The sequence below is a fragment of the Pseudorca crassidens genome, chromosome 10 (assembly GCF_039906515.1).
Source record: "Pseudorca crassidens isolate mPseCra1 chromosome 10, mPseCra1.hap1, whole genome shotgun sequence".
NCBI lineage: Eukaryota > Metazoa > Chordata > Mammalia > Artiodactyla > Delphinidae > Pseudorca > Pseudorca crassidens.
Window position 1 is genome coordinate 40,979,955 of NC_090305.1, and position 27,701 is coordinate 41,007,655.

General features: G+C 54.2%; 2 protein-coding genes, 3 long non-coding RNA genes and 1 pseudogene across 22 annotated transcripts in view; 3 read left to right on the forward strand and 3 right to left on the reverse strand.

The window, feature by feature from the left end:
• Positions 1-3,563: 3,563 nt before the first annotated feature.
• On the reverse strand, positions 3,564-6,540 carry ZBTB9 (zinc finger and BTB domain containing 9). 2 transcript variants are annotated; one of them, XM_067753321.1, is made up of 2 exons: positions 6,304-6,540; positions 3,564-6,048 (listed from the first exon to the last, which is right to left on the reverse strand). In XM_067753321.1, exon 2 carries the CDS (start codon positions 6,040-6,042, stop codon positions 4,633-4,635), a length of 1,410 nt encoding a protein of 469 aa, XP_067609422.1. In that variant the 5' UTR covers positions 6,043-6,048; positions 6,304-6,540; the 3' UTR covers positions 3,564-4,632. The 2 variants fall into 2 exon arrangements, with proteins under 2 accessions (XP_067609422.1, XP_067609421.1); XM_067753320.1 differs by having other exon boundaries at positions 6,287-6,539.
• A 153-nt stretch (positions 6,541-6,693) lies between these two features.
• On the forward strand, positions 6,694-12,086 carry LOC137232115 (uncharacterized). The gene is made up of 3 exons (XR_010946876.1): positions 6,694-6,859; positions 10,462-10,565; positions 11,993-12,086. It is a non-coding gene; the product is annotated as an uncharacterized lncRNA (long non-coding RNA).
• On the reverse strand, positions 7,061-9,162 carry LOC137231617 (GTP-binding nuclear protein Ran-like; annotated as a pseudogene).
• The window catches only part of SYNGAP1 (synaptic Ras GTPase activating protein 1), a 33,544-nt gene continuing 14,200 nt past the window's right edge, over positions 8,358-27,701 (reverse strand). For 7 of the 17 annotated variants that reach the window (XM_067753338.1, XM_067753345.1, XM_067753347.1 and 4 more), the window contains 14 exons: positions 27,237-27,358; positions 24,798-24,951; positions 24,474-24,572; positions 22,460-23,086; positions 22,188-22,332; positions 21,826-21,970; positions 20,049-20,285; positions 19,717-19,918; positions 19,323-19,501; positions 18,630-18,671; positions 17,156-18,230; positions 16,548-16,721; positions 15,209-15,420; positions 13,127-14,075 (listed from right to left, as the gene is read on the reverse strand). In XM_067753338.1, the coding sequence (XP_067609439.1) occupies positions 13,646-14,075; positions 15,209-15,420; positions 16,548-16,721; positions 17,156-18,230; positions 18,630-18,671; positions 19,323-19,501; positions 19,717-19,918; positions 20,049-20,285; positions 21,826-21,970; positions 22,188-22,332; positions 22,460-23,086; positions 24,474-24,572; positions 24,798-24,951; positions 27,237-27,358 (3,843 nt within the window). In that variant the 3' untranslated portion in view covers positions 13,127-13,645. The other 10 variants (XR_010946873.1, XR_010946874.1, XM_067753344.1 and 7 more) reach the window with 10 other exon arrangements.
• On the forward strand, positions 15,577-19,922 carry LOC137232116 (uncharacterized). The gene is made up of 2 exons (XR_010946877.1): positions 15,577-16,139; positions 16,400-19,922. It is a non-coding gene; the product is annotated as an uncharacterized lncRNA (long non-coding RNA).
• Positions 23,082-23,585, forward strand: LOC137232117 (uncharacterized). The gene is made up of 2 exons (XR_010946878.1): positions 23,082-23,213; positions 23,345-23,585. It is a non-coding gene; the product is annotated as an uncharacterized lncRNA (long non-coding RNA).

Below are 27,701 nucleotides of genomic sequence, written 5' to 3' on the forward strand. Positions count from 1 at the left end.
TGTTAAAACGTTCTGTCAGTCCTACCTCAAAATATAATAACAGTTTTAATCCATCTCCTTCTCTGCATATCTGCTGCATTTACTCACCTCTTGTCTGCACTAATGAAACAGTCTCATTTGTTTCCCTGCTCCCACTCTTGGCAACCCCCCCTTTTTTTTCTTCCAAGAATCTTGCCCTTTAATGATCCAATATTCGCTCTATAGCTATAGGAATCTCTTTAAAATGTGAAAAGATCGTTACTCCCCTACTTTAAACTCTTTATTGTCTTCTCATTGCAGTTAGAATAAAATCCGCATTCCTCATCACGATGTGCAAGGCTCTATATAGCCCAGCCCACCTCTTCAATCACATCTGCAATGAACTGAATGTTTATGTCCCTCAAAATTAAGTTAAAATCCTAATCCCCAATGTGATGTTACTAGGAGGTGGGGCTTTGGGGTGATTAGGTCAGGAAGGTGAAGACCTCATGAATGGGATTAGTGCCCTTATAAAAGAGACTCCAGAGAGCTCCCTTTCTCTTTGCACTATGTGAGGATACAGCAAGATGACTGTCTATGAGCCAGGCAGCAGGTCTTCATGACACTGAATCTTCTGGTGCTTGATCTTGGATTTCCCAGCCTCCAGAACTGTGAGAAATAAACTTCCATTGTTTATAAGCCACCCGGTTTGTGGTATTCTGTTACAGATGCCAGAATGGACTAAGACAACATCTCATTCCTCTCCAGGTCCACTTGTCTCATCAAATATACCTCCCTTTCTCTTCCTTCGCCTTTACATCTGCTGAACACTTTACTAGAACCACTTTCCTTGCCCTGTTTTGCATGTCTGTCTTTCTTTTCCTTTGGAATACTACATAAATGTGTACAGTATGCCTTCCTTTTCTGTTACTCTCCACCTTATTGCCTGTTTTATTTCCTTTCCCTTTTGATATATCTATGAAATACCTACATAACTGGTTTAAACATCTGTCTCTTAAAGTGACAATCCAGGGCCCAATCCCTGTGATACCTTCTGCTTTTTTCATCAGTGCCTGGTACACAGAAGACACTTATTGCTGAAGGAAGGCAGGAAAGAGGGAAGAAATCTAAGTGGGTCTGGGGGTCAGGAAAACTGGAGATAAAAAACTAAGGGTCATCAGTATTTAAATGCTTTAACTCAGGGGACTTCCCTGGTGGTGCAGTGGTTAAGAATCCACCTGCAAATGCAGGGGACACGGGTTTAAGTCCTGGTCCGGGAAGATCCCACATGTCGCGGAGCAACTAAGCCTGTGTGCCACAACTACTGAGCCTGCGCTCTAGAGCCCACGAGCCACAACTACTGAGCCTGCATGCCACAACTACTGCAGCCCGCATGCCTGGAGCCTGTGCTCCGCAACAAAGAGAAGCCACTGCTCGCTGCAACTAGAGAAAGCCTGTGCACAGCAACGAAGACCCAACACAGCCATAAGTAAGTAAGTAAATAAATAAATAAATAAATGCTTTAACTCAGGGGAGTGGATAAAAATCACCCAAGAGTGTATTAAGTTAGAAGATGGGGGAAAGGGCTCTGAAAAACTCTAGCATTTATGAGAAAGGTAATAATTAAAACAATAACATCTAATCCTTACTGAGTGCTGTATGCTTCATTTCCCTTTTAGTTGAAAATATTTTCCCTTTATGTATGTGACCCTTCCCTGAGAGAACCGATCCCTGTAAAGGTGTGGGGAATTACTGTTCTCACTCATAATAACAGTTGACATTTATTGAGTTTACTGAGTGCAAGGCACTGTTCTAAGCATTTTACATGTATTAATTCTCACAACCCTATGAACATAATAAATGCTCATGAGAAACTACAGAGACAGAGAGTGAAGATATAGAACAGAAAGGATAATTAAAAGAGCAAAGGCTCTGTGAAGGGGGCTAGCCTTGGACAGGAGAAGGGACATCTCTTCCACTATAAGGAGGAAAGGACAAAAGCAGAGAGGTGCACGTTTGTTTAAACCAAAATCTTTCATCGTGGAACTCAAGTTCCCTATAATCCTAATAACTTGGAAAGAAAACCCAAACTTCTAACATGGTGTCTTAATTTGCTTTACAGAAGTAGTAAAGTGCTATGGGGATTAAGGAGAGGGAGGAAGCAATTCTGCCCTAAGTTTGGACACCTATTAAGTGTCAGGTATACCTGAGGCTTTACGGATCCCAAGATGGGCAACATATGAAGATTGTATGGGTGGGCCTCTGTTCTTGTGGGCTGGCCAGCACCCATTCCCCACTCTTCTGTCCCAGAACTTCAATTTCCCTTGAGGATTCCAGGATTTGTCACCTCAATGGAACATATGATCAAGGTGCTCTGGTCAGAGGATGGCCCTGAGGCCCAGAGTTCTCTCCTGGAAATTTTATCTTGAGATGAGTGACAGAAGAAATAAGATTAACTGGGTCATCATCCCAAAACATATGACTGGAAAAATTCCCCAGTTCCTGTTCCCTCAACCCCTGGAGCTGACCCAGGTCTTGTCCTTCCAAAGGCTGGTCTTTTAGCCCTTCCTTCCATTCCAGGAGCCACCCCACATCCTTCAGATTCCTGTGTTGATAAGGTTAGTCAGAGCCAGTTTCCACCGCTTGAAACCCAAGGATCCTGGCCAACAGATATAGTCAGCTACAGAACATGTGCCAAAAGAATGACAGGTGGATGGGATGGTAGTAGATCCAAGGTTGGCAGCCTCCATCCCTGACCCCTTATCCAATGTGGTCACAGTCGTTACAGTGGGGATGGTATCATGGCAAGGCTCTTTAGAAAGGCTGACAGATCCCAGCTACAACTCACCTTCTCAGCCATAAAGTCATATTTTTTAGCCCCTTTAGGTTCCATACCTATTAACTTTAGAGGAACGTGCTTTGGCAAAGGCTGTCACTCCTGGCTCTATAGTTGTGACTTCAACTCATGTTCACCATTTCCACATCAATTCAGCCGCCCACACCCACTACCACACTCTGGCAATGGAGTTCTTTGTGAAACCTCTGGTGAACCATCATAGGTCTTTACTCAGCTTCCTTTGTGCCACTACAGTAGCTTGTACTGTCTCGCATCATGGACTTACCATACCACATTGTCATTATGTCTAGCTTCGGTAGTAGCTGTGAACTCTCCGAGGGTAGAGTATAAGTCAGGGTCTAGTACAGTGCTTTGCAACAAATGTAGAACAAACCAAACAATAAACATAATACATGAAGTCAGGGAATATTATAGGTAAAAATGTGAACAACCCCTTAAAAAAAAGAAGACAGAGAACGAGTTAGGAGGTACATACCACACCACCAAAAAAAAAATTAATAAAAAAATAAACAAAACAGTTCAGACTCTGAAAAATAAGGCAACTTACCAGAAGTTATTCAGGGGCAGGTCAGGGCTGAGAATCTGGCCCACTGACATCCAGGACAGTGTTCTCTGCAGCAGTGTGAGACTATCCGATTCTTCCCCCATCAACATAACCCAGCCGCATAAGGAATATGTCCAAGTCTTTGCAACTCTGTTCTCACATCGTCTCTCCCATATAAATGACTCAATTCAGTCCACTGTCAGCTTAGCTTTCACAGCAAAGTTTATTTGAAGAAATTAAGAAACTTATGACAATCTCCCCATTCCAACATCTATCCTTCTATGTGTCGACCAAGGGTCTGTCAAGTGTGGGTAGGGATGGAAAGGGAGGGGGTGTGGTCCCACTGTGCAGTTATTTCTCTAGTTTTCAGCATGTGCCGTCTCAGCCCTGAGTCCCTCTGACCATAGCCACTTCTTCAGAGCGGTGATTCTACCCTGAGAGTATTTTAGGTCAGTGGCCATCTCCTGAGTTCACTGGTCACATTCCAGTCAGTGTGATCAATATGGATGATCAGTGGTGGTCAAAGGTAGACAAGAGGGACTTCCTGGGCAGTCCAGTGGTTAAGACTCTGTGCTTCCACTGCAGGAGGCGTAGGTTAGACCCCTGGTCCGGGAACTAAGATCCTCTATTAAAGAGGGATCTAAGTGACACATGGAATGCGCAATCTGTTAAAGTGCTCAACTACAACATACAACAAAAAAGGTGTTGTAAAATTACCTACTAGTGAGAAAGCAATTTATAATCTGAAGGGTTTCTGGAAAATTTTAACAAAAGTATATAAGAAGACCTCTACTCACACAATTTCAGTAATGATGAGGGAGAGTAAAGCTTAGAGCTTAGTCTCCGGATTACCAGAACTCTGAATCAAACATATCTCTAGATGGAGACCAGCTCCCTTAACTACTCACAGAGACTGAATGAAATATTTATCATAATTTTTCTTGCTAACTCGTCTCTCATCATATAAACTTCTAATCTGAATTCCAGTTTCCTGTATGAAAAGAATATCTATTATGGGCAACTGATCGATTTACGTATGGCCTGTAAACCACTTTCCTGTAGGGTAGTTAGCCAAAACCTGGAGTGAGATGAGAAATCAGTTTCCAAATCGGTCAGGTTGAAGCCCACACCCAAAAACAAGAGGTCCATAACATAGCTATCCTCTTGGCATAATTAACAAGATACAGGATTGCAGTGCCATGGTAGTGAGGGGTAAGTACCCAACAGCAGCAGTGGCTCCCTTGTCCTGGAAATTTGTGTATGGCCTCAGTAGTCACTTGTAAGTCCAGTGAGCAGTGGCCCAGCCCTGGCCCTTGCACAGGTCCCGGTGGCGAAGGAAACAGGCATGGACTCGGAACCGGCGGCCACAGTGAGGACAGGCATGCAGGGCTCCAGCGTGGGTCTTCATATGCTCTGTTAGATGGTGCTTCAGCTTGAAGCGCTTGTTACAGATGCCACAGCCAAAGGGCCGAAGGCTGAAGGTCAGCATGATGTGCCGGTCACGCTTTGGCTTCACTGCAAACCGCTTCCCACACAAACAACCAAAGCGTTTTCCATCTGCAGGGGGTGCCCCGCCTAGCTTCACAGGTCCATGCACAGCTTGCCCTGCTCCCCCAGGTCCCCCACCCCCTGACAGGATTTCATTCCCATGAAGATCCACTGGTTTCCAGGATGGACCACCTCCTCCAGATGCTTGCCCTGCTCCTGAGGGCAGCAAGAACCCTAGCTCTCCATTCTCTTCAGTGTTCCCTCCTGGAAACACTTTGGTCTCCTCCTTTGTTCCTCCAGACTGAGTTCCGCCTCCTGATATCTCCTCCTTGGGCTCAAAGGGTTCCTGCTTAATGTAGAAGATTTTGGGAGGCAGTACAGTATGAGGGGCAGGAGGCTCAGGTGGAGCACTCTCGCTCTCTGCAAGCCTGCAAGGAGTAGTGGATGTGGGTAGGGCGTGGGATGCAGGAGAGCGGGGAAAACCCCCTGACCCTCTCTGGGGCTGAGGAGTCTGAGAGGGTACTGTTGACCCCTGGTCCTCCTCATCTTCTTCTTCCTCCTCCTCCTCCTCCTCTTCTTCAACTTGAAGCTGTAACATATCTCCCAGTTCACTCCCCTCCCCTCCAACGCGGCTCTGGGTAGAAGCGGAAGACTGCGCCACAGTCTGGAAAGGGGAAGAGCGGATGCACCAGTCTCCTGGAGAGGATGTGGTGGAAAGAAGTGTGTGGAAAGGGGTCGCTCCCCGAGTTGAAATCCCACCACCTGAGTTTTCTAGTTCTCTAAGGATCTCTGAGCACTGATCTACCACTTGCCACATCTGGAGACCACTGGCCACAAGGAGGTGGGCAGGGAGAGCATCCAGTGGCAGACGGAGGTGCCCGGAATAAATGAGCTGGAGCAGCCCCTCGAAGGCGTCGGCTTCGATGACGCTGGGCAAGGTGAGACGTGGTGCATCCCCCAGAAGTAGTTTGTCGTGGAAGTAAGGAGAGGCGGCAGCCAACACCGCTTTGTGGGCCCTAAGTTCGCGGCCCTGCACCAGGAGGGACACGTCACAGAACTTTCCCTCCAGCCTGTGGCGGTTCAGGGCCTCCAGGAGTAACGAGCTATGCTGAGGGAACTCGATCTGGATCGTCCGTGGGGCTGGGTTGCAGGCCGGGGAGGGGGCTACGGGAGGCAAAGGCGTCGAGGTATCCATGGCCTCCTGGGGAAGAGAGAAACCCCAGAGGGGTCGAGTACAGGAGGTGAGGGGTGAGGTAGAGCCCGCGCGGGAAGAGGGCTGTGAAGGAAAGGGACGGGGTCACAGAAGCTCTGGATAAGGGGAACCGTGTCTCCTCAAACGCCCGCCTCCCCTGCCCCCCAACGTGTGAAAACTTTTCAGTCGGCAGCTGTTCGGGCAGATCAGTCCCACGCACTCCCCCGCCGAGAAAACGAAAACATACCACAACAAAACACCAACCGAGGCTTGAACTTCCAGGGCCTGTGGAGACTAGGAGGTCCTTCAGCCGCGAGCCGGACCTCGCCGGCCGGGTCGGCTTCTCCCTGCCGCTCCGCTCCCACTCACGTGCCCGCAGAGTCCGGCTCCAGGGGAGGCGCGGCCACCCGGAGACCGCCAGCGCCTGCCGCCCGGCCCTTCCCGCCGCCACGCCCCCGAGAGTACACACGCGGCCCGGCGTCCAAAGCGCCTCTGCAGCAACCGTACCGCCCCGGCCGGAAGCCACCGCCTCCCCGCCGGACGCGGATGCCGAGGCGCTGGGCGGTGCCAGAGAGGCAGCCAATCGGGGGACGCCGGCCTACAAGCCTCATGTTGATTGGTTGCGCGGGTGAGAAGGCGGTGCTGGCGAGAAGCCGCTGGCCCCAGCCGGGCCGCAGAAAGGGTGGGCGTGCGCTCCCGTGATTAAACTTAGCCCCCGCCTCTAGTAGGTGCTGAGAAGGCGAGATTAAGCGGGCACTTACTGTATGGGCTACGTATTGACCGCATCACCTTGTATCCCTCGGGCTCCGCCACCAGCGAGGTAGGTGTTTCCATCCCGTTTCCTCGGGGGAAACCGAGGATGGCAAGTGGTGGCCCTGGGGCTGGACCGCACATCGCTGAGGCACCATGTTCTTTCCTCCATTCCGCACGGGAGCATTTAAACTAATTTTTATTTTTCCTCTAGCAATTAAATAAACTTCATTTCTAGGTAATTTTTTTTTAGACATTTAAAATACAACTTTATTCTGATTCTAAACGAAAAGGAATGGGAATGACGGTGACAAACAAGATTCCACCACTGAATATTGTGATGTGACTGTAGCACTCTTATATGTGAAACTCAAGGAGGAAACAACTGTGTTCCAAAACACAAATATGCAGGTCCCAAAAAAAATGTTTTTGTTTTTTTTTTAACTGCCACATTCACTCCGAAGCCCATTCATCTCCTTCAGCATCCCAAAGATTAAGCACATGTTCTGCTTAGCTATATAATAAAGTGGCAAACACCCTGCACCACCGACATCACAGGACAGTTGCCTATAAAACTAGACTTCTGACTCTGGGCTCCAGCTTCACTTTCTCACGGGTCATCATGTTCATCCGGGAGGGCAGTTGTCTGAGCAACCTCTAGATCGTGCTCGTACTGCGCTGCCAACGCTGGATCCATGACCACCTCTGGTGGGGCGAGAGCAGGCATGGCGACGAACTCCAAGTTAGGGTCTCCGATCAGTTTTCTAGCAAGCCAGAGAAGGGCTTTTCAAAGTTGTAGTTACTTTTGGCAGAAATGTCATAGTACTGAAGATTCTTCTTTCGGCTGAAGACAGTTGACTTTGCCTTAACCTTTCTGTCCTTAATATCTACTTTGTTGCCACACAACACGATGGGGATGTTCTCACACACTCGTACCAGATCGGTATGCCAGTTACGCACGTTCTTGTAACTCTCGATATTACATCAAACATTATAATGGCACAGAGCTTGGATATAATAGCCATTTCTCAGTCCACCAAGTTTCTCCTGACCAGCTGTATCCCATACATTGAACTTAATAGGTCCTCTGTTGGTATGGAATACAAGGGGATGGACCTCAACACCCAAGGTAGCTACATACTTCTCAAATTCACCAGTCAGATGATGTTTCACAAATGTAGTTTTACCAATTAGGTAATTATTTTTAAGGTACACGTAGATGTATACTTGGAATCTTTTATCAGAGAATGCTGCTGTTCCTTTTTTTTAAAAAATGTTTTATTTATTTATTTAATGCTGCTGTTCCTTGACCTCTTTACTCCTTCGGGTTAAGTGGTGCAGTGGTGAGGGGAGAGATAGACGGAGTAAGTTTGGCCAGTGCAAAACCCCTACTCTAACTAAAACAATAAATCTCCTCGCTGGTCGGGACAGCGATATTCTAGGGTGAAGACTACGGCACCACACAAGGATATACAGTTTCTCCTAGGCTGTCAGCTTCCTCTCAAAAAGCAGCTCGTCACCCTGCTGGTCCTCCTGGAGGTCCCAGCCTAGGAAAGTAACCACAGCGATAAAAGAACAATCTCCGTTTATTAAACATGATTTTTCTGTTTCACCACACACTCCAGAAAAAAAGGAAATGGGGCTGGGAGTGGAGAAAAAGGTACAGTGGCTGGGGATAGAGTAGGCTGGGAGTGGGGTAGGGTGGGGAGGGAGAACGTGAAAACAAAATAAAACAGGTAGGAAGAACATCTCCCTACCCTTAAGGTGGTGGCCGGGGGAGGGAAGCATGAGGGGGAGGGGGCCAGGAAGCTCTGTACAGAGGGGTTGCCCCCAGCCCCCACACACACACCCTGGATATGTACAGTACAAACCCCAGATAATTACAACAGCCAAAGAAGAGAAGAAGAAAGGGAGTCCAGGGGTAGGGTCTGAGGTTGGGAAAGCAAGGAAAGGGCACAGGGATAAAATTTCACATATTTACAACTTTTATATAAGTATAAATTTGGCCCCGGCTGGGTGTATGTGTGTAGTGGGATGGGACTGAAGGGGAACTGTCCATACAAAAGAAAGAAGGGTCGAGTCTGGGAAGAGTCTCAATACCAAACGCAAGAAGGGATGAGGGGGCAAGGCTGGGTAGGGGACAGCAGTCAGGGAAGAGGGGGTGCCAAGGAGGGGCTTCTCCCCTCCTGTGACCTACCCACACCAAACCCCATCCATCCTACCTCCCCTATCCCGCCAGAGAGCTATGTACAGAGAAACACCGAAAAATTGTGGACCTGGCGGGAGGGAGGAAGGTGGAGGGAGATTGGGGAGGGGGGGGAGGATGAGAGGGAAGCCCAGCCCTGTCCTACCTCCCCCGGGGGACAGAGTCATGGAAGGGGGCCCCCAACACCCCTCCTCCAACACAGGTCCCCCCACCCTGGGGGAGAGAGGCATGGCTTTTCCTAGAGTAAGTTCCCCCCTCCCCCTGGGAGTAGAGACCAAGAAAAGAGAGGGAAGGGGCAGCGGGGCTGTGTGTGTCAGGGTAGGGCAGATCAACTAGTCTGTCCTCCCCAACATACACCCGCTCCTAAACCCTAACCCCTCCCCCAAACCTCAATTCCGCCCCACCCAACACACTGGGGGAGGGGGGGGCACAAGCCCCCTCACCCCGCTCTGGGACCAGCCAAGAGCAGATCAGGTATGGGAAGAAGGGGAGACAACTCCCATTCCCCCCTTGCCACCCCCTCCCTGCCCCGGTGGCCCCTCCACCCCATCTGGGTTCTGGGTGGGGAGGGAGTAAATTTAAGAGTGGTAGGAGGAGAAGGAGTTTGTGCGTGCTGAGCCCCCCCAGACGCTCCTGAGAAATCAAGGGGTAATAGGGCCCCCTCACCTGGGGTCCCCTCCCCATAACAAGGGGGACAGGGGAGGCCAAAATGGGGCGGTGGAGGGGAGTTAGATTGTCAGCTCTGGTTACTGCTAAAAAATCACCCTGAAGTTGAAAGTTTGGAGGTGCCGCACCCCCACGGTGGGGTGAGGGTCTGTCCCCCAGTGCTCAGGGGAACGATGAGGCAGAGGATGGGGATAGCACCCCGGAGTGAAGGGGTCTGTGTGGGGTAGGTGGTGTCCTGGGGCAAGGGTTCCTGGGGGTCACAGGGGGAAGCACCCCAACAGGAAGGAAAAGGGAGCAGCTGAGGGTCCCTGCTCTCCCTCCTGGAAATGGTGCAGTGGGGGTGGGGGACTGGTGCCCCCCAGCGAGGCATTCAGGGAGGCAATCCCGCTGTCCCTCGGCGACGTCCAGTCCTGGTGGTTGGTGCCGTTCCAAGGTGGGGTGCACAGGGAGGGAGAAGGAAGTCTGTGATGCAAGGTGGGCTAGTGGTCTGCGGTGTTTCGGAACTCGCCGTTCTCAGTGATCTGCAGCCGGGGTGGGGGAGGTGGGGCTGGGGGGGCCAGGCCGTTCCAAGGTGGGGCCAGCGTCACACGCGGGTTTGTTGGACCCAAGGGGGGAAGCTGCCTCTCCTGCAAGACACCAAAGAGGAGAGCGCGGACTTATTGAGACGCTTCGCGGGGGCCTGGGTGCCAGCTTCCTAGCAGTGGCCTCCCCCAGAGCTGGCCCACTCCACAAACCACATCCCACCCCCTTCCCCCAGGACACCCCCACCCGCATCCTCCTCCTTTGTTTCTCACCTGTAGGAGAAGTTACATCTTCTGGGATCAGGGAGAAGAGAATCTCACCCCTGACTCCTAACAGGGGCCTTCAACCCAGGGAGTCACATCAGGAACCCAGTTCACAAGAAGTAAGTTTCCTATCTCACCCCCAGCCTAACCCTTGCATCTTCCCCTGCCCAGTGCCCCCCCTCCCAGGCCACCCCCAATCAGAGGTGGGAACTTTGTGTAGAGGGAACAAGGGGAAGCAGTACAGCAAAACCTCATTAATCCAAACCCCCATGGATTTGGGATTTTTTTTCATAATTTGAACAAAAACTGGGCTTGAGTTTTCCTTTATCTGTGAAGAAAGGGTGTGCTAAGCAAAATTAATAGTGGAAACGTGTATGTGGGAGGGAATATTTAACCTATACCAGAAAACAGACTTTTCAATCCTATCTACTCATTAACACATGCTCCCTGAGGGCCTCAAGTGGGAAAGCCTCGTTCATTGAGTTCTACTTACTGTATATAGTATGAAGACATGCATTTCATTAAATAGACACTGTCATTCAGTTTTGTCACTTATTCACAGTGGCCAGCTTCTCAAATATAACATTCCAAATTAGAGAGGTTTAACTGTACTAGGGGGAAAGGAAGGGGATTCAGGGAAGTGATGTGGGAAGGAGAAAACACTGTGGGAGGGGCCGCCTCTCGCTCACAATAACGGCAGGAAGGAAAGGACTAGGAGCTTCTGCAGAGACGCAGCATGCCCCGAGCTCTGCATCCCCAGGAAACAGAAGGGCTTCATTCCTTTCCACCCCCACGCTCCTTTCATTCCCTCACCCTGGGCTCCCAGTTAGAGGGTGAGGGGTACCAAACCCTACTCCCACCCCTGGTCCTATTCTACCCCTTCCTACCCCTCCTGGACCAACTCCTGGCTCCTCGCCTCAGCTCTGGCTTCTGTTCCTCTGCTGGGAGAGGAGAAGAAAGCCATGTGTTCTACACTTTGGGTTGCTTGCTTAGGCTTTTAAAAATACAGGCACATAATTAATTTTTATGTTAATGGCTGAGTTGCAGAGGGACCAATACCTGAAAGGGGTTTAGAGAATGTGTCCAAATTATTTCCTGGACCATAGGGCACTGAATCCTGGCAACCTAGCTGTGTCTGACAGAATCTCTAAAAGATATAAAAACACTCCAAGCAGAGGCTCCCAGGTCACCTCTCCTCATCTCTCAGAAGGTCACCCAAACCCAAGATTTAAGCAAAGCCACCCTCTTAGCGTGCCTCTCCCACACTTTCCACAGCCAGCAAGAGAGGAAATCCTGTCTGGTAGGGTATCCTGAGTGTGGCAGGAGAGCAGGGGAAGGAAACCTCAGATTCCCTTCCCTCTGCTTGTCTGCTGGCAACAGCACACAGGCATGCCCCCAACACCCCCATGGACCCAAATTTAGAAAGGAGATAAATTAGGGTGCCATTATTCACTTTACAAAAGAATTCACCACAGGAGTCCTTTAAATGGTGAGGTCCCCTGGTGCCTTGCAGCATCTGTTTTTAACTCACCAACTACTTTGACAGAGAGGCCGGGCAGGCAGAGAGTTAAAATTACAGTGTGAGGAGACACTGCCCACTGCAGATCAATCCCGCAGAAAATAAAGCATCTCAGAAGTGATGTCAGTGGCTGACTGCTTCCCATTTACTGGCTTTTCAGGTAGGATTCTGTGTCCGGCAAGGCCACTGGGTGGCGGGAGAGGGGGAGTGAGTGGCATTAGCAGCCCAGGGCTGTAAGCACTGACGAGAGGTTATTTAATCTGCTGGTTCTGGCATCTCTGCCTGGAATCAACATGGCTACAGAGCCCACGATCTTATTTAGGAGGACACCTCCCCCCACTTCCAACTCCCAATGCCACATGCACCAGTCCACATCCTAACATCTGTCAAGGTTCCTTTCTCGCTCCTCCTTGCTCCACTCACCCTTACTGTCCCGACATCTGAACAGCATCCTTTCCCAGCACTCCAAAGTCTCCCTTAATTAATTACCCACTCTTAATTCCCACCCAATGGGGCTGAATAGGAACCCCAGATGCCTTCTACCTCACAGATGTAAGGAAGGAGAAAGAGAGAGAAACAGGTGAGGGGTGGGAGGAAGGAGGGCTCTCTACAGAACCAAGGTGTGGGAGAAGGAAGAGGAAACCCCAGCCTACCTGCTGCAGCCAGCACAGCCCCTTTAGCCAGGGGCCCCCAACCCAGCATCACCACCACCCCTTTAACAAACCCTGACCCCAACATCCCAACCCCCAAGGACGCTTTGGTGAAATGGGGGGTGACAGACATACACTGGAGAGGTAGAGGAGGAGGACTGAGAGTCAGGAGGAGGCCACGGGGAGGTGTGTAGGAAGGGGAGTGTGATCTGGGGGATGTGCGGGCCATCTAGGGTAAGGTGCTTGGTACTGGTCAGGAGTTCTGGGAGGCGGCAGGAAGTGCTCTTGGGACAATGCCTGGGGAGACAGGTCTGTGCAGGAGGTGTCCGGAGGGTCGGGCCTGTAGAGGTCCTCGGGTGTGGGGGGCAGCAGTGAGCAGGGGAGAGGCTCCGGAGAGTCAGAGGGGAGTGGGCTTCACGACCAACCTGCAGTGGTCCGGAGTCACCTCCCCCTGTGTCCTCCGCCCGTGGTCAAAGCGGAACCAGGAGAATTACCTGATGAGGAGCTGCAGGGGGAGAGAGTGGGGTCATGGGGTCAGGAGCCTTGGTGGTGCTGGGGGGGAAGCCTGGAGGTCAGAGCAGAGGAAAGAGGAGCATGGGTGGGAAGTGAGCAGAATTGGGGGAGAACGAGGGGTTAAGGGGGCAGGAGGGAGGTCCTAAAGGTTGGCTGGTGAGAGAAAGGGCGAGCAGCCAGGAGCTGGAGAGGCCAGTCAGGAGTGAGGACCACAGGGAGAGGCAGGCCAAAGAAGGCGGCTAAGCCTTCAACACCGAGGGAAGGAAGAGAGAGCTTACAGGACAGGGGGCTTTCAGGATCTGAGGAGTCGGGAAGAGGAGGCCCAGTGGCGGCTGTCAAGGAGTGATGGGGATTGGGGGGCCCAGAGAACAGCGGTGACGAGTACCCCAAGTCCCCAGGGCACCAGCCGGAGCCTGAGGACACTAGCGCTCCTACTGCCCTGGGTTCTGTTCTAGCAAACTGCAGCCTCTGGCCCTCCTGTCCCAAGAGGAGCTCAGAGGAGGCCAAACTCCCTGACTCACACAGGGGTGGGCCCAGCAGGGGCAGGGGTCCAGGAACTTGGTGGGGTCTGAGGTTCTGGTAGAAGGTCCTGAAACGCAAACAGAAGTGGGAAAGGCAGGGTGGGGAGGCACGGCAGGGGAGGGGGGCTGACACTGCTGGGAGTGACAAAGGCACAGACAATGGGATGAAAATGGGGTCGCTTGGGGGCTGCCGGGAGCAGCCAGTGGACAAACGGAGAACAATGGGAGAGACGGATGGCGATGGGGCTGGGGTGGCTGGTGCAGTGACTGCACGAAGGACAGTGGGATGGATGGGGATGGGACACGGAGAAGATAAATGACATTGTAATTTCCACCTGAGCGTCGAGCAGCCTCTTCTTGGGTTCGGGCAGCGGCTCAGCCATGGCGGGGTGCTCCCGGCGCAGCTCCTCCTCCACCAGCATCAGCCTGAAGGGACGGGCTTCAGTGGGGTTAGTGGCGGGCACGGGCGCGGAGCCTGCCTGGGGAGCTCATGATCCCGGGGAACCCCACAGCTCTCTGGAAAAGCCTTGGGCATCCTTCTCCCCCGCGCTCAGAATCCCTCCATTGTTCTGACTCCAAAAGACGCCCTGTCATTCACCTTCCTTTCAGGGACGCTCGCATCTCCCTGCTAAGTACGGGTTTCTGTGCCTCAGAGACCCCCTACCTACCACCAGGCACCCCGGCCCTCTGCGCTCCCACTCAGGACCGTGCCGTCCCTCAGACCCTGTGGCTGAAGACCTGGCTTCTCCATCCCCCACCCCACCTCACCGAAACTAGGCCATCTCCAGGGCAGCCCCTAAACACCCCTCGCCCAAGAGGGGTCTCTGCAATCATAATTCCCGGACTCTCCCTGCCTTCTGTGACGATTCTCAAGGTAACTTCTCATAAAGGATATCAAAGCAGTGGTTTTCAAAAAGGTTTCCAGTCAAACCTTTTTCTTCTAATTAATCTTACTCAAAAATACATTTAGAATGCGTGGAAATGGAGCTGGCTCTGGTTGGAGTGGGGGTCCTACCCAGTTCTCAAGCTAACTGATCCCCTTGTTGAGGCACCTCCTTGGAGCCCAGGGCTTGACAGAGCACAGGCTATAACAAGCATCGTTTACTTTCTGATGGAATACCTTTCCACGGCTGCAGAGGAGGGTGGGCCCAGGATGGGACGGTCAGGGGCTACTATGGCCAAGGGACCCCTGCTTAGATTTGGGGTGAACATTACAGGCTGAGTTGAGAATAACCAGTGGGGGAGTCCCAGGCTAGGCCAGGTCCAGACAGAGAGAGATGGTTGGACAGTAAGAGGTACATTTTCCAAGGGCTTCAGAAGTTACTCTACTAGGAGAGAGATCAGGGTTTAGTAAAGGGATATTTAATGCACTAAGCGGGAGGTTTCTCTCCATCTGGTGATGACGGAGTGGGTGACAACCCTGGGAGGAGGGTGGTGGGCTTTCCTCCTGGTGTCCTGCGTTGGGGGATGGCGGATGGTGGTTGGGGGCTGGGGGGAGCTCGCTGGCCCTCTTCAGCCTCAGGCTCTCCCTTGCCACTCCTCCCCGGGCCGCCCCTCACCTGCCAATGATGCTCTTGATCTGTGAGTCCTTCTCTGCCTGCTGCTGCCTTAGCCTCTTCTCGCTCTGTTCCAGCCGGGCCTGATACTGCATCAGGATTTTGCTGGTCTGTTCTTCCTGGGACAGCAGCCTTCGCTCATACTCTTCCAGCTTCCGGTTGGACATGTGCAGCCGCTCCTTCAGTGAGTGGATCTCCTCCTCATACTCCTTCACCTGCCCGCCGGGCACACGACCCCGCACTGTGAGGGGGGCTGTGCCTGACCCCACCACCCAGCCTGTACCCCTGCCTGCCAAGCACAGCCACCATGTGGTGAGGGACACCCCACCAGCCTCCTCCAGCCCTTCTCTGCCTGTTGGTCATACACACACACACACAACTGGCCTTTAAGAAGGCCCTTCCGTGGGGCTGAGGCTCCCTCAAGATGGAGCAAAATGGTGGACTCCCCCACCCTAGAGGTACACACATGCCCTCACATGTGCATCTGGACACAGGAGGACCCACACAGGAGCCTGGACAGACTCATGGACACACGTGGAATGCATTTTGGCCTCAGCTTGTTAAATGGTGCTGGAAATAATTTATTATAAGGCCTGAAGATTCTCTTAGCTCAAGTCCATCTACATCAATCCCAACATTTTCCTTTGCTCAGAGACCACTTCTCCCCAAAAGCCTCTCTGCTTCCCCAAGTTGCAGTCACGTATTCTGTATATATAATCTAACCCTGTAGCTACCCTCTTCTTCAGGGTCCTCGCAGCAACGGCTCCCAAGGAACTTTCTGCTAAGTGTGTGAAGGCCAGAGCTCCTGCTGACTTTTGCTCGGGACCACCACCAGCTGAGAGTCTGGACAGTCTTTCCACACATGGGCCAATACACACCACCCTCCCCCTAACCACCAACCCTCTGTCACCGATGCCCACGGAACAGTGACTGGGTAAGCCATGCATGGGTCCTGGTACGACCACTCTGCCCCTCGCCCAATGTACAGCTCCCACTGCTAGTGAAGTACCTTCCCCTGACTTCTTCCTGAGAAGTCACAGGAGCCAGGGCTTCAACATGTTCTCCCCGGGGAAGAACACAGAGACAGCCTAATACAGAGCATGCTTTTCCCCAGACAGTCTATGATGTGTGTAACCCAAAATAACACAGTTGAAATGGGTTTTTCAATGGACTGTATCTGGCCTCCCCTGACAGAGGGCTTCTCAGGAGAAGACATCGGGTCTTTGTCCTTTCTTTTTCATCATAACTACCTGACCACAGATGTTGCCCTTGGAAGGGACTAGAAGCCTGCCCTGTGGGTAAAGGGTAAGACGGGGTTTGGGGCAGGGAGAGCCCTGCGTACCCTATCCAGCCGGCTCTCGTCCATGGACTTCGAGTATTCCTTGAGCTTGTACTCTTCCCGTTCGATGTGGGCGCTCTCGATGTCAGCTGACAGATGAGGCATGTTGGAGACCCAGGCCACCGTTCGCTCGGAGGCTGGCATCGTGGGGTTCAGTGTGGATGGCGTCTGAGAATGCTGGGACGGGGCGAGGTGGGGGCAGAAGGAGAGAGGGAAGGTGGGAGGAGGCAGAGTGCTTTTAGAGGGAGGGAGCACTGCCCAAAGAGACGAGAGTCCCCTTCCTGTCCCCCACACTAGATGAGAGTCCCCAGCCTGTCCCCTGCACTAGCACCCATCACCTCGTGAAAGCTATATTAGTTATTCATCATATCTCCCCTCAGGAGCCCCATGAGGGCAGGGAGTTTTGTCTGTCGTTCAATGCCAAGTGCACAGTGCCTAGAACAGCACGTGGCGCCAAAGCAAGCCCTCTATGAACATTTGTTTAATGAATGAAAGGAAGTGAGAAAATTGTAACTTCAAACCACAGTCTCTGTTCTACCACCCCCCCCAACCCGTTTCCTTCTTCCCTCCCTGCTCTTCACCCCTCCGGCCTTCCTCCCACCCCCACCTACCTGCTTGGTGATGGAGGGCTTGAGCCCCCCACCCCCTCCGCCGCCGCTGCCCCCGCTGCCCCCAATGCTGCCCTCTTTGCTGAGGCTCTGCTGCCGCGGACGGGCAGGGCCATAACTTGGCTCCGGCGACTGCAACAGGTTCCCGCTGGACGGCCGGGGTTTCTGGGCAGCGCTGACTGTCAACTGCTGAGACTTGCCCCTCTGCAACGGAGGCGGCTGGCCCCCGCCACCCCCGCCGCTGCCCCCACCGCCGCTCCCACCTCCAGGCCCTGGGGGAACGGGCCTCTGGGGACCAATGGTGATCTGGGGAGGAGACAGCATGTGCTGCAGGTTGTCCTGGAGTGAGAGCTGCCGACGGGTGAAGTCAGTGCCAGAGGGTCCAAACTCATCACTGTAGCTGTGGCTGTGGAGGATGGAAGCAGCGGGGGGCTTGGGGACCCCTGAGGAGAGGTCTTCGCTCTTGCTATAGCCATGGAATGGGGCGAAGGTGTCCCCTGGGGGCTCTCCACCTCGGTGGTGGTGATGGTGGTGATGGTGGTGATGGGAGGAGGGTGGAGCGTGGCCTCCGCCCCCTCCGTGGCCCCCTGGGGGGCCTGGCCCATCAGCAGCCATGTGGAAGAGAGGATTCTGGAAGGAGAGGGGTATGCGCAGTTGCTGGGCAGGGACACCGTCCGTGGTGACGCCCATCTGGCTGAGACGCATGCCGGCCGCCGTGATGGATGAGCCGCTCCCCTGGGAGAGGCGGCCAGCAGGTGCGGGCCGCAGCCCCAACGCCGCAGTCAGGGAGGCCTGGCTCGAGTGCAGCAGGTCCCCTACGGCTGCCAGGTTGGACACACTGCTGCTGTTGAGGCGGCCACCGGGCCCGTCACCCTGCAGGTCCAGCATGGAGACGCTCTTGTTGACACTCAGCATCTTCTGCTCCGGTTCTGTGATGTCCGAGCTGCTCGTGCAGTACGCAGGTGAGGACCGGGCCAGGGGTGGGCGGCTGACATAGAACAGGTCTTTCCCCCCACCAGGCGGCGGTGGGGGGGGCTTTTCCTTTGTTGGGGAGGGGAGGCGAGCCATGTCCATAGAGCTGCAGGAAGGGAAGCGGGCACACGAGTGGGAGGTAAGACCCAGGCTGCTAGCAGTAGAGCCTCTGTGGTCCAGCATAGGCCTGGGGTGAAGAGTGGGACCCGCAGGGAAGGGCTGAGAGCTGACGTTTGCAGCTCGGGAGAGGGCAGGCAGGCTGGGGGGATGGGAGGGGATGCGAAGGAAATAGGATGGGACAGGGCCCCTCCGGGAAGGGAGGGAGGCCTGGAGAAGGGGAGATGGGGCAGCAGGAGGAGGCATGAGGGGCAGGTCTGGGCAGATGTGGAGGAGATGAGGGCGCATGGAGGAGAAGAGGAGCGGAGGGAGGTGATGGCCACTGGAGTCGGGGTTGGCGGGGGAGCAGACAGGAGAGGAGAGGGCGGGGGAGGGGAGAGCCCCTCACCTGTTGAGGCCTCGAGCCATGAAGGACTGAAGGTCGATGGAGCTGGAGAGAGATGGGAAGAGGGACGAGCACAGACAGAGAGAAGGAGAGAGGCAGGTGGAAGTTGGGGATGTGTGGAAGGAGAGGCGGGGATGGTGGGATGGGTATGGTATCATGGAGGGAGAGATGCGGGCAGAGGAATGAGCAGGATGGTCATCAAAACAACGAGCGGCAGCTGCGGATCTGTGCGCCTCCCAGCCTGGAGGCTGTGGTGGGGAGGCTCTGCGGGGTGGGGTCCAGGGGCTACTGCTGTAGTGCTGAATCGGGGCAAGGTCTGAGGGGTGCTGGTGGCGGGGCTGGGGATGGTGCTGCTTTACCAACTAATACAGAGCTACCTGAATGTTCTGACACCAGGTGGCTGGTCCAACTGTACAGGCTGAACACCAGCTCTGAGCAGGGAGAGGGACCTCCTAAGCTTATGCCAGGCTGGAGCTGGCGGAATCTCAGCATGTTTTGGGGGGCTCTACATTCCTTGCTCCCTCTGGCTTGCAGCTAACTACTGACTGGACTTGTCTCCTTACCGTTTTCTCTGAGAAAACGCTTCTCTTTCCTTTCTTTCAAGCCCTCGAGAAAGGCACATGGGGCCCAGTGGAGTGTATCCAGGACAGAAGCATAAGGCGCCTAGGGCACAGGCCTGGGGTCCTGGGTGCTCACCTGTTGAGGTCCCGCATCACGTAGCCCTGCATCTCGGCCGAAGGGCCCCGCAGCACCACAGGCTGAGGCCGGGGCCGCTCGCTCTGACGGCTTGGCTGCCGTTGGATGTTGGGGTTCCTCAGAGCTGTGCTGATGTCGTTGAGGAGCCGGGGCAGTGGGCCCAGCTTCAGGAGGGCTTCCTGGAATGGGGAGGCTATTACCTGGGGGCTAACAGCCCAGCTTTAAGGGAGCCTCAGAGAGTTCAGGTAGAAGGAGTCTGAGATGGGGAAGTGGCATTGAAAGTGGCAGTGACGTGTCTGGGAACAGGAGGGGGGGAAGAATCTGCGCAGGGGGTGGTCTCCGGGCCACAGGAGCCTCTGGCGACCTGAGGACGTGCCAAGGGGCCTATGCTCACCTTGCTGAGCTGGGGCAGCACCTCCCAGAGCAGGGCGTGCAGCGTGGAGAGCTCTCGGCCCAGGTCGATGTAACCCTCAAAGCTACTGCTATTGGTCAGTGTGTCCAGGTTGGAGATCTCGTACAGGAACTGCTGCATGGAACCCCACTCCAGCTCCAGAAACTCGTTCATGAAGCCCAGAAAGTCCTCCTTTGAGGTAAACCTGGCCAAAGCATCCAGAAGGTACAGGTCACACCCAGAAAGCCTCCAACCCACGCCTGTCTCTAGGGACTCGGGAGACCCTTCCTGCCCACTCCAGCCCCGTCTGACACCCAGCCTGAGGCTTCCCTCACTTGGAAAAGTTGGCCAGGTTCTGGATGACCTTGGCGATGAGGGTGAGGGTTCGCGAGGTCTGCTCATCTGGGTACTCCTGCATGAGCCCAAAGAGACTGGGTGACATGATGGCCGGGCAGAGGAAGCGCAAGAAGAGCGAGGCGCTGATCAGCCGGTCTGCGATGTCCTCCCGGCCCCTCTCTGCGCAGCGCAGCCGCCAAGACGCAAACACCTCCTTCAGCTCCCTCGGGAACACGCTGAGGGGACGGGGTGGGGAGACAGAGAGAGAGAGAGAGAAAGAGAGAGACCGGGACTGAGCCCCAGAGACCCTCAGCTTCCACGGAACATGCTGAGGGGGGTGGAAGGAGGTGAGGGTGTGGAACCCTCACAGAGGTGAGAGCGACAGGGAGGGAGGGAGGGCGGGAGCGCAGGAGGAGGACAGGAGGCTGCTGGAGGAAGAGGGCTATGGCAGAGGGGACAGAGGGGACAGACAGGGTAGGGAGAGAGAATGCAGGGGAGAGGAGGTGAGGGGAGAGGGACACGCGGGAGAGAGACAGGGGCAAGTGTGAGAAAGACAAGGAGAGGAGGAGAAGAAAGACACCAGGGAGAGACAGAGATGGGAGAGAGATGGAGGGTCACTCGAGGTACAGGGAGCTCGGACCCCCCAACTCTTCTGGATTCCAGGGAAATGGGGATGGAGGTGTCCCAGGCATGATCCCCAGTCCCTGGAATGGCTCAGAGCTCACTCTTCCCACCTCCCTGGTCCTCCTCTTCAATGTCCCATTGACACCTTAAACTCTAACTGGTGTAAAGTGAGCTCAGCATCGCTCCCCACATCTCCAACCTCCACTGGGCTCCCTCTCCTGACTCCCCAGTTCTGTCAGTGAGGCCACCGTGGTCTCCCAACCACCAGCCTCATGGCCTTGGGAGTTGTCCTTGCTCCCCACAGACATGCTCCCTCCTTTCCAATTACCCAATGACTCCTGGTGATCCTTTCCGCAGAGGGTCCTTACAGTAGCCCCTTTCTACTTTTCCTGCTACCATCCTGACTCAGGCTATGATTTCCATGCCTGAACCATTAACAACAATCCCCAACTAGCCTGGACTTCATTGTCCCTACTCCAGCCACCTGCCACACCCACCTCCATTTAAGAATTAACCTTCTCAGTCATGATACTGCTTGGCATCCCACGACCTACCAATGAGCTCCAACTCCTTTACCTGGCAGCGGAGGCCTTCAGATTCTAACTCTCCTCGCCCTGTCCAGACACGTCTCCCATCACTCTCCACTGTGAGCCACACACTCCACTAAACTACCTCTGCCTGCTGTCCCAGGACCTCTCACCTTCACGCGTGGGCCTGTTCCACAGCCTTCTCCCGAAACGTCTTCTCAGCCCACCATATCTATACATCAGAACCTGACCTAGTCTTCCAAGCACAGCCGTGGGGGCACCTCCTCCACGAAGCCTTCCCTGCTTATCTCAGTCAAAGATCTGCCTTCTCTGACCTTGTGTTGCATTGCGGAGGTGTGGGGAGGGGGTACCCTCACTTGGAACTTAACACATACTGTACCGTTCTGTGGCTTTCTGTGTATCTAATCTGTCCCTACTCATTCTGGTGCAGGTCCTCTGAGGGCAGGGGCCAAGCCTCATGGCTCTCTGTCTGCTCTACAGCACCAAGTACAATGCTTTGCCCATAACTGGTGCTCAGTCCTCTTTGAAGATGGACAGATGGATGAACAGATGAACACACGACTCCCCCAACCCTGTCCCCCCAACCCAGGGTTCCCAGTCTCACCAATGGGAGTTGACCACCTTGCACAGGGCCAACTCACAGCACATCCGCAGGTTGGCCTGGTGCTCTGCCAGACTGGACGCCGTGCACTTGATGGGGTCCACCTCACAGTTCTCCTCAGATTCATACAGAGCACGGATGAATTCCCCTGTGGAGATGGGGGCACAGCGGAGGGCGGTCACACTTTCGAAGGGCAGGGACAGGGGCTGCCAAGGTTTGGGGAATCTCGGAATCAGGTTGGAGGGGACTCTGGGCCCAGAAGCATCAAGCTGAGGCAGGGTGGACTTGGGGTCTGGAGTAGCTACACTTAGGGCTGGGGTGGGCATCTGGCAGGTTTAGGAAGAACACCTGTGGGTAGGCCATACCGATGGCATCCTTGAGGTATTTCTGACCAATCAGTCTCATGTACTCTTCTATGGCTTTAGTGGCGAGCGTGTTCTCACGGAATATGAGGTGCTCCCGTTCCATGAACCGGTCCACCTCGGACATGGCCATGTCTGAAAGGAAGTCCTGGGGGCCAGGAAAAGCCAAGGGTCAGCCTCTGTCCAACCCAAGCTGATGAAGACAGATGTGCCCTACCCTTACTATCCCGAGTGTGCACTCCCAGGTCACCTTGTCCTGAGGGCCCAGTACTCACCTTGGCCTTGCCCGTACTCTGCAGGATGTGAACCAGCGCGCTGGCGACCTCCTCCTTGCCCTTGACATTCAGGGCGGGTTCCAACACCGCACACAGCATCCGATAATGGTTGGTGACGTACTCTGCAAACTCCTTATACAGCTCCATGGGCAGGATGCTCATTGTCTGGTAACGCGCTTTCAGCCGCACAGCCGGGCAACCTCCTTTGCCCTTGCCCCCTGAGCCACCCCCTGAGCCCCCTCCCCCTCCCGAGCCCCCCATACCCCCGGAGCCCCCACTGCCTGTCGGCAGGGTCACGGGGTACCACTGCTCTGTGAAGTGGCGCCCAGCCAGGGTGGCCACAGGCACAGTCACCAGGCCGACATAGCCCGCCTTGTCCTTCTTGCGCTTTTTGTCTGAGTCACGGTACAGGTGCAGCCGCAGGGCCCGGACGGCTGGCAGGTTGTTGAACTCGAAGTGCTCGCCCCAGAAGACGGTGTCCCCCGAGGCCGAGCGGGGCTTGGAGGTGGTGCGTGCATACAGCATATCATCCAGGCAGAGCTCGCAATAGTACCGCTTCTTGGGGGGCAGTTCCCGTGCCTCTATGATCCACAGCTTCAACACGTTGTCCACCCGGCGGCTGTTGTCCTGCCAGGGTAGGGCGGGTGCGGCAGATGAAGGGGAAGGGACAGAGAGACAGAGACACCAAAAGAGGAGAGACGGTAAAAAAGCCAGATAGTCTCCGACACCAGCAATCACAGGGCTGAGAAGGCATGTGCGGGATTAAACCGTGTCACCCCAGAATTCATATTTCATAGTCACATTAAGTGACTATAGTCACTTAAGACATGGTCGTACTGGATGAGGGTGGACCCTAAATCCAATGACTGGGGTCTATACAGAGAGGATGATTTGGAGACCAGAGACACAGGAGGGGAGATGACCATATGAAGATGAAGGCAGAAAGTGCACAGATGCAGCAAGAAGTCAAGGGATGCCTGAGACTGCCGGCAACCACCAGAAGGTATGAAGGGACAAGGGAGGATTCTTCCTAGAGCTTCTGAGGGAGCAAGGCCCTGCTGACACCTTGATTTTTGACTTCCAATCTCCTGAACTGTCAGAGAATAAATTTCTGTTGTGTTAAGCAGTCCAGAGAGTGGTAATTTGTTACAGCAGCCACAGGAAACTGATACAGAGGGAGCTCATACATCAGACGACAGAATTCGTACTGAGAAAAGATTTTGAAAGCTAGAATAATAAACCCAAAATATTAAGGTGGAATTTGAACAGGATAACTGAGGAGTCCTTTAAATACAATCAGAAGATAATTGCAAAATATGCATAAATGCAGCAGGTGAGACTATACAGTTAGTGTGAAAAGGGCCTGGAGGATGACAATGACCAGTGAGGCTCAGGTGATGCTGCAGTGTGAAAAGAGCCTGGTGTTTATACTCTGCATGGGGCAGATCACATCCAGCATCTTGGGTCTAGTTTTTAAGAAGGACATTGACAAACAAGGGTTCCCACAGAGGAGGCCACGAGGACTGTGAGCTCACTGGAAACTGGGAAAAAGAGAACAGCTCACGGAACTGGGAGCATTCCTCCTGGGAAGAACACAAACTCAGAATTTTTGAGCCAAAGGGACCTTATAGATTATGTAGTTCAACCCCATTCCTACCAGTCATACAGAGAGGAAACCAAGGTCTAAAGACTCATCTACCTGACAAATCTATGTGTCCTGCAGAAACACTGCAAGCTGGGCCCGGGCGCCCACCTGTCAGGGTGTTAGTGGGACATCCCTGCTTGCAGGGAAGATGCACCAGAGGACTTCCAGAGCCCCATCAGTTCCATAAGTCTATGATTTCTATGGTAGGGAAACATCATAAGGTAGAAAGAAAGGAAAAAGAAATGGGGGACTCAGAGGAAAATGGGGGTCCCCTCCTCCTTGGTCCCCTTCTCCCCTAGGCCCCCAGTTTCCCCTGCAGCTTGACCTTTGCCTTGCCCATGCTGTCTGTGTACCCTGTACTCCCAATACCTTGTTGGGTTTTACTGCCCGCTGTAGATTCTCGATCCATTTGTCCCTTTCGGCCGCAGAACGACAGGCAAAACATTTTGTTCCTGATGATGTTGTTACCTAGAGAGGGGTGTGGAAGTCAGTTGGAGCTCTAGAGGGGTGATGACTCCCAAGGACTGAGAGTCCATCACCATCTCTTCCTCCCCGGCCTATCCTCCTTTCTCTCAGCCCCAGAGGCTTCTGTTTCCTTGATGTCCCCACCTCTGCCGCTTTCTCCAGGACTCTCTGCCCTCCCCCTCCGTGACCCCTGCCCTTTGGCCCTCCCCAGCCCCCTACACCCAGTACCTCAAAACAGAACTCCTGGCCCAGGATGGAGCTGTGCACTGGCTTGATAATGGAATCTTCATCCAGGTTGAGCTCCAAGGCCTCGGCCGCACTGCTAGGACTCAGCAAGGACTCGTGAGAGTGCGACTCCTTAAAGCTCTGCATCAGCCGGGCCCTAGCAGGCGGGGGTCCAGGAGGGAGAATCAGGGCCCCACTCTGCTTACACACTCACAGGCTTGCATCGCCAACCTGACTCTAGGATGGAGACCTGGGGAAAGGGGCTCCTAAACCCACTTCCCACATGGACACAGACACAGACAGAAAGAAACCCAGCCTATCCCCGGGGAAGGACATGAAGGATGTGAGAGAAATGAGAACACTTTAAGAAATCCCCTCCCCTCAGCCCACCACCTAAGGGGTTGTGAGGACTGGGGACACCTAGAAATATCTCAACCCAGAAAGGGACCATGGGAGAAAAAAAAAAAGAACAGGTGGGCCTTGGACACTTCTAGGTGGGACTTCTATGTGACACCTCCCCCGCCAAAACCACAGCTTCAGTATAAGGGGAAAAAGGTGGGAGTAAAGAACCAGAAGTACAGGGGCTTCCCTGGTGGTGCAGTGGTTAAGAATCCGCCTGCCAATGCAGGGGACACGGGTTCAAGCCCTGGTCCGGGAAGATCCCACATGCTGCGGAGCAACTAAGCCTGTGTGCCACAACTACTGAGCCTGCACTCTAGAGCCCGTGAGCCACAACTACTGAGTCCATGTGCCACAACTACTGAGCCTGCGCTCTAGAGCCTGTGCTCCGCAACAAGAGAAGCCACCGCAATGAGAAGCTGGCACACCGCAATGAAGAGCAGCCCCCACTCTCCGCAACTAGAGAAAGCCCGCGCACTGCAACGGGGATCCAATGCAGCCAAAAATAAATAAATAAAATAAATAATTTTAAAAAGAAAGAAGCAGAAGTTCAAAGATGCTGGTCTGGGCCTTGGCACACAGGTAGTGCCTAAAAAGCACTTAATAAATCCAAAAATGAACGAGCTAAGAGGACAAGTTTTAGCAGAATCATGGGAAAGAGTGAGGGAAAATCATAAAAAATAGAAGAAGGATTTTGGGCAGAAGAGTGACAACGGAGATAAGGGACTGAAAATGGGGACTGGGGAAGAACAGATAGGGCGAGAAGGAGAAAAGGAGGAGGGAAAGGTGTGTGCAGAAAGACAGGATGGGAGAAGATGAGGAGAGGCCACTGAAGAGCTGGATGTGGGAACAGAGGTGGGGGACGGGGTGGGGGGTGGGGTGGGGGACGAACTTGGGAAAATCAGTGCAGGAGGGCAGAGGTGAAAGGCACTGAGGGGAGTGGAGGCCGGGACCACAGGGAAGGCAGAAGGTGAAAGGCACTGAGGGGAGTGGAGGCCGGGACCACAGGACAGTTTGCTCGGAGCCGGCTAGGGGATGAAGAGTAGAGAGCAGTAGGGAAGCGGGAGGGGGAGCTCGGGTGTGGGAGCCTCCATGGAGCTATTTATAGCAGCCCCGTCATCTTGGGCTCTGTTGCCGTCAGCACAACGCTCCCCCGGCCCCCCGCCCCCGCGGCCAGGAATACCAGGCCCTCACACCCCCCCTCCCCAAATCCAGCTCCGGTGACATGGGAAGGGGGAGGGGAAGGTGTGACTCACCTATCCCAACCTCCCCTACCTGCCCCATCCCGGGGGCGGCCAGACACGGGGGGGAAAGGAAGGACAGGGTTCTCCCTGGGGCGGGGGGGGGGGGTGGACTGGGTGAGGGGGAAACCCAAAGAGGGACCCCAAAGAGCAGACCACAGGAGCAAACAAGATTTCCTTCAAGCCCAGCCTCGGAGACAGTGCCCTCTGGACTTCTCTGCGGGCTTCTTCCTCAGGCTTCAGTCCATGGATTAACCCTCCAACCTCCCCTCCCCAGTCTGTTGACCTGCATACCCGTGCCACCTCCCCTTCTCTGTCACGCTCTACGCTGCACCTTCTCTCCTCCATAATACCTGCCAGCCCCACCCCACCCTACCACCCTTTCCTCATACCCTCTACCTGGATCACACTCTCCCCTCCTACCAACCAGCCCACCGCCCCTTCCCTGGATTCCTTAAATGTTCCTCCCAGGCTCCGTCACTCCTTCTCCGTCCTTCTGTACAGCTCCTTCCATCCTGGGCTGGAGCCCATCCTTCTGACGGTCAGAAGAGTCCATCCCTCCTTGGCTTCACCTTCACCCCCTTTCCTGCCCCGCTGCTCACCCTCTCTGGGCACCCTGCACCAAGCCCCTCTCCTGCTGCTCCTCTGTTCTGACCCCTGTCCCACCACACCTCTCAATCAATCTGAAGCCGTCAAGCTCTACACTCTGAGAACCCCCACCCCTCCAGCCTCACTCTGGAGGCCCCTACACTGCATCCAACTCATCCCACCACGCTCTAGCCCACCGCTCCAAGCCCTGTACCGGTCATGGTCAGCACTTCGGAAGCGAGGCAGGATCTGGCGAAAGCTGCTGGTCCGGTCAAGTTTGGGTTGTGACTTCGTACGTTTGATGGAGCTTTTTAGCCTCCGGCTCAGAAAGCCTTGCTGGGTGGGGGGGAAATGGGGATAGGTGTGTTTTGGGGTAGGGTCAGTTCTACCTCCTCACCGCTCAGCTGGTAAAGAGTCCCTGGATGAAGGTGGGATGGGGGGAAAAGGGAAATCTCTAGAGGCTAGGAAAGGGGGATAGGAGCCCTGCTACCAGTTTGTCTTCCTGTGCTCTCATGGATGCGAGTGTACACACACACACACACACACACACACACACACACACACACACACACCCCAGCCTGGAGAAGGTGGGAGGGCTGGTCTGAGAAGCAGGGGGGCAGAGCCAAGAAGGGGGAAACCAAAGAGGTGGGGGCACACACACACATACTCTCTCTCTCCC

Coding starts and splice junctions, on each gene's coding strand:
- ZBTB9 (XM_067753321.1), bottom strand. CDS start 6,042: ATGGATACCTCGACGCCTTTGCCTCCCGTAGCCCCCTCCCCGGCCTGC.